At 32.6% G+C, this 3,401-nt stretch overlaps 1 protein-coding gene across 1 annotated transcript in view; it reads right to left on the reverse strand.

Moving 5' to 3' along the window:
* LOC106884307 (LIM/homeobox protein Lhx3) overlaps positions 1–3,401 on the reverse strand; it is a 171,458-nt gene that overhangs the window by 29,432 nt on the left and 138,625 nt on the right. The window contains exon 4 of the mRNA XM_052978610.1: positions 418–620. Within this exon, the coding sequence (XP_052834570.1) occupies positions 418–620 (203 nt within the window). The remainder of the gene's footprint in view (positions 1–417; positions 621–3,401) is intronic.

Here is a 3,401-nt window from a genome sequence, read left to right on the forward strand (position 1 = left end):
GTGTGTGTGTGTGTGTGTGTGTGTGTGTGTGTGTGTGTGGAGTAGGAATCACTATCTATAATGAAATTGATGACAGCTTGGTCCGAGAGAAATTCTTGGTCCGAAATTCTGCCCTTAACTTTTTCAAATGTATCAAGTACACAAATTCTTAGGTCATAGCTGCGAAACAGAAGAACACTGACTGCACTTTTTTGCCAAATGAAAGCGATGAGAAAAATCTTTATAAGGAACTCAAGTGATAGTCGGATCCGCCCCGCACACAATAACAAATGTTCTGCAAACATTGCTCCACATATCAACAATATCTGGATAAGGAACGATCGCTCTCCATGTTTCTTTGACAGACACAATTTACAGAATTTCTAAACCGGTAATCGTAACAATAAAAACGAGTGGTATGAAGGAAATTTAACGTACCTCTTGCTTTTGCTGCTTCGTAATCACCTTTACAAACTAACTTCCGGTCTTCCATAAGGTAAAATTCATCCCCAGTATTAAGTTGTCGATTGCACATGAGGCAAGCGAAGCATTCCAAGTGATATACATAATCTTGTGCCCTGCGCACAACTTGCGTAGGTGGAATTCCTTTATCACACCCAGCACATTTTGTACCATATCGTCTGGAAATAAAAACATACACATTACATAATAATATTGTGTTTCTGCAATTATGAAAATGTTATTCAAATCCTATTTATATAGTTATATTTTTCTTTGAATTTATATACATTTCTGCGACCTTATGTTTGCATTAAAGTATAGTGGATTCGTTTCGTTATATAAATAAATTGTTGAACCCATTGTGGTAGATGTTATCTGTATATTTGATAATCATATAAGTCATTATTCGTAGATTTAATATTGGCATAAACTGTAATTCATAGATTTTTATTTTGACGAAGGAAAGATCTAAACATATATCATTAATGTGTGCTTTCAACTGTTCGCAGAGCGTTTCTTGTTTAAAGTTTCATGTCCTTGATGTTTGTCCAACATTTACGCCCTAGTTATGGAGAGACTCACTGTACGCAGAGAAGTAGTTTTAGTGAACTGGCACTTCATGTAGAACGAAAGACTGATACTTAATAATACAAATTAATGTAAAAAATAACAACGGTTTCAAATTTTGGCCTAAGACCAGTAATTTTAAGGGATGAGATTTGTCGATTACATCGGCTCCAGTACTCAACTTGCACGTATTTTATCGACTTCGAAAGGATGCATGGTAAAGTCGACCTCGGTGGAATCTGACTCAGGACGTAAAACTGGGAGAAATGCAGCAAAGTATGTCGTCCGACGTGCTAACGATTCTGCCAGTTCGCCATAAGAAAAATAATATCGAAGTATTTTAAATGATCAACATTCAATACAATTATTTATCTCGTTTAAATTGTAATTCCTACACCTACCGAAAGGTCGTTCAAACAAAACTATATAATGGCAGTTTCCAATCTGTGAGTCATAATGCAATCGCGTGGTTGATCATGTAAGGATCACGATGAAATTTTTCTTTTTTACTTTGACAAAATGTAAAATTTTCATGAATATGTTGTAACGCAATAATCTATGGGCATAAAGGATACAACACAATATTTAATTGCAGACAAAAATTGAGAACTAGTTCCTCAACAAAATATCAAATGCTAAGTGCGTCTCATTAAAGACAAAAACACGGTAACAGAGAATTATTAATTCGTTAAAATAGGTTGTAATGTTAAAAGGAGTTGGTTCTATATAACAATTGTAAGTGTAGATTAGAATATTGAAGCTTTTAAAAATATATTAAAATGAGAAATCTGTGCCCAATGCCGTTTTGGGAGGTTTTTAACTAGTAATTATTTCAATTTCCTAGTTTATTGTGCCTGAAGAATGAGTTTGATGTTGCTAGGAAATACAAGGGTTTTTAATCGAACATATAGCAACCCTAATACTTCTGTCAGGTACTTATCTTATTAATCTCAATTCAACGAATAGTTAGGTTATGCTTTTTGATACAATTCCAGCTTTACATTCGTAAATATAAACACACCAATATCCACACACACATGCATTCACACATACACAACAGGCTTCTGCACACTTTTCGTCTAATAAATCCCACACTCACAAGATATTTGCCAAATCTATGGCACTGGAACAGAACCTAGAAGAAAGTGGTTGTGAAGCGAACTTCTTAACCACAGTTATACCTGTGAATCTTAGTTAATATTTAACTATCAATCTCAGAAGGAATGGAACATAGGAAGGATGTTTGGGAATTAGTGTTATTCAGTATGGAGTCCTTTTGATGAAATGAATTAAAATTCTAGATATTTTGGATAGTTGGTTTATGCTTTGTTCAGTGACATAAAGAATGATGATAATTTGAAAAACAGAAAATTATTTGAAGATTTTAGTTATTGTTTGGATGTTTAACTAATGAGGCGAAGGTGAATGAGTTTGAATCACCAAAATCAATATAAATTGTACATAGTTTATCGCATTACAATAACTGAAGTTTAAACAATTTCATCAATCATTTATTAAGGAATAAGGGAAATTTCTGCATGGTACTAAGCTATTAGTACTATGCAGGTGACCGTTATAGAATATATTACCACCTACGGCTATGTGTTCCTTATATATTTTCTGTTGAATGTTTTCTAAGACCACTCTTGAAGTATATTAATATAACGAATCTGGTAATTGAACTTGGCTAGCGGTTAAAGATCAATTTCAAAGATATTTTCATTTTGCTTGAGATTTTCAGAGGAATACAGATCAAAAAAAGATTACAGAGTAGATTCTCAATATTTATATTTAGGGACATGAAAAAGATGGGAGATTGTGTTAAAAAAATCCAACAAAACAAACAAACAATCAAACAAAAAAAGGTAAAAATGATTGTACTTAAAAACATAGTTTTTCCTTCTAAATAGGAGTAATTTCAAATTTTGCCTCAGAGCAATCATCATCGTTTGAAACGATTCAATGTATTTACTAGCATTCATTTTATGAATATGTAGGTATAAAAGGAAAAATCAACTTTGGCAGGATTAACAGAAAAATAAGAAACTATAAACTAGATACCAGAAAGTATCAAACTGACTTTTATCTGAAAACATCAATATGAGGTTTCTAGTTTAAGAAGAAAAATTTGGATCGTATGATTAACTTGAAAATAACAGTAAAGAGATATAAACTGTATATATATATATATATATATATATATATATATATATACAAATCTTTGAAAACATTATTAACCAATTCCAAACTACATACACCACTTCCACCCCCATCAGTTAAAAAATGTGCACGCCCTAATTGTGGCACCTGCCCCTACCTACTTGAAGGCTCTGAATTTACCTTCAAACGAGGAACAAAGTTTAAAATTAAAACCAATTTCTCTTGTTCCTCGG

This window comes from Octopus bimaculoides, chromosome 2 (assembly GCF_001194135.2).
Source record: "Octopus bimaculoides isolate UCB-OBI-ISO-001 chromosome 2, ASM119413v2, whole genome shotgun sequence".
Taxonomy (NCBI): Eukaryota; Metazoa; Mollusca; class Cephalopoda; order Octopoda; family Octopodidae; genus Octopus; species Octopus bimaculoides.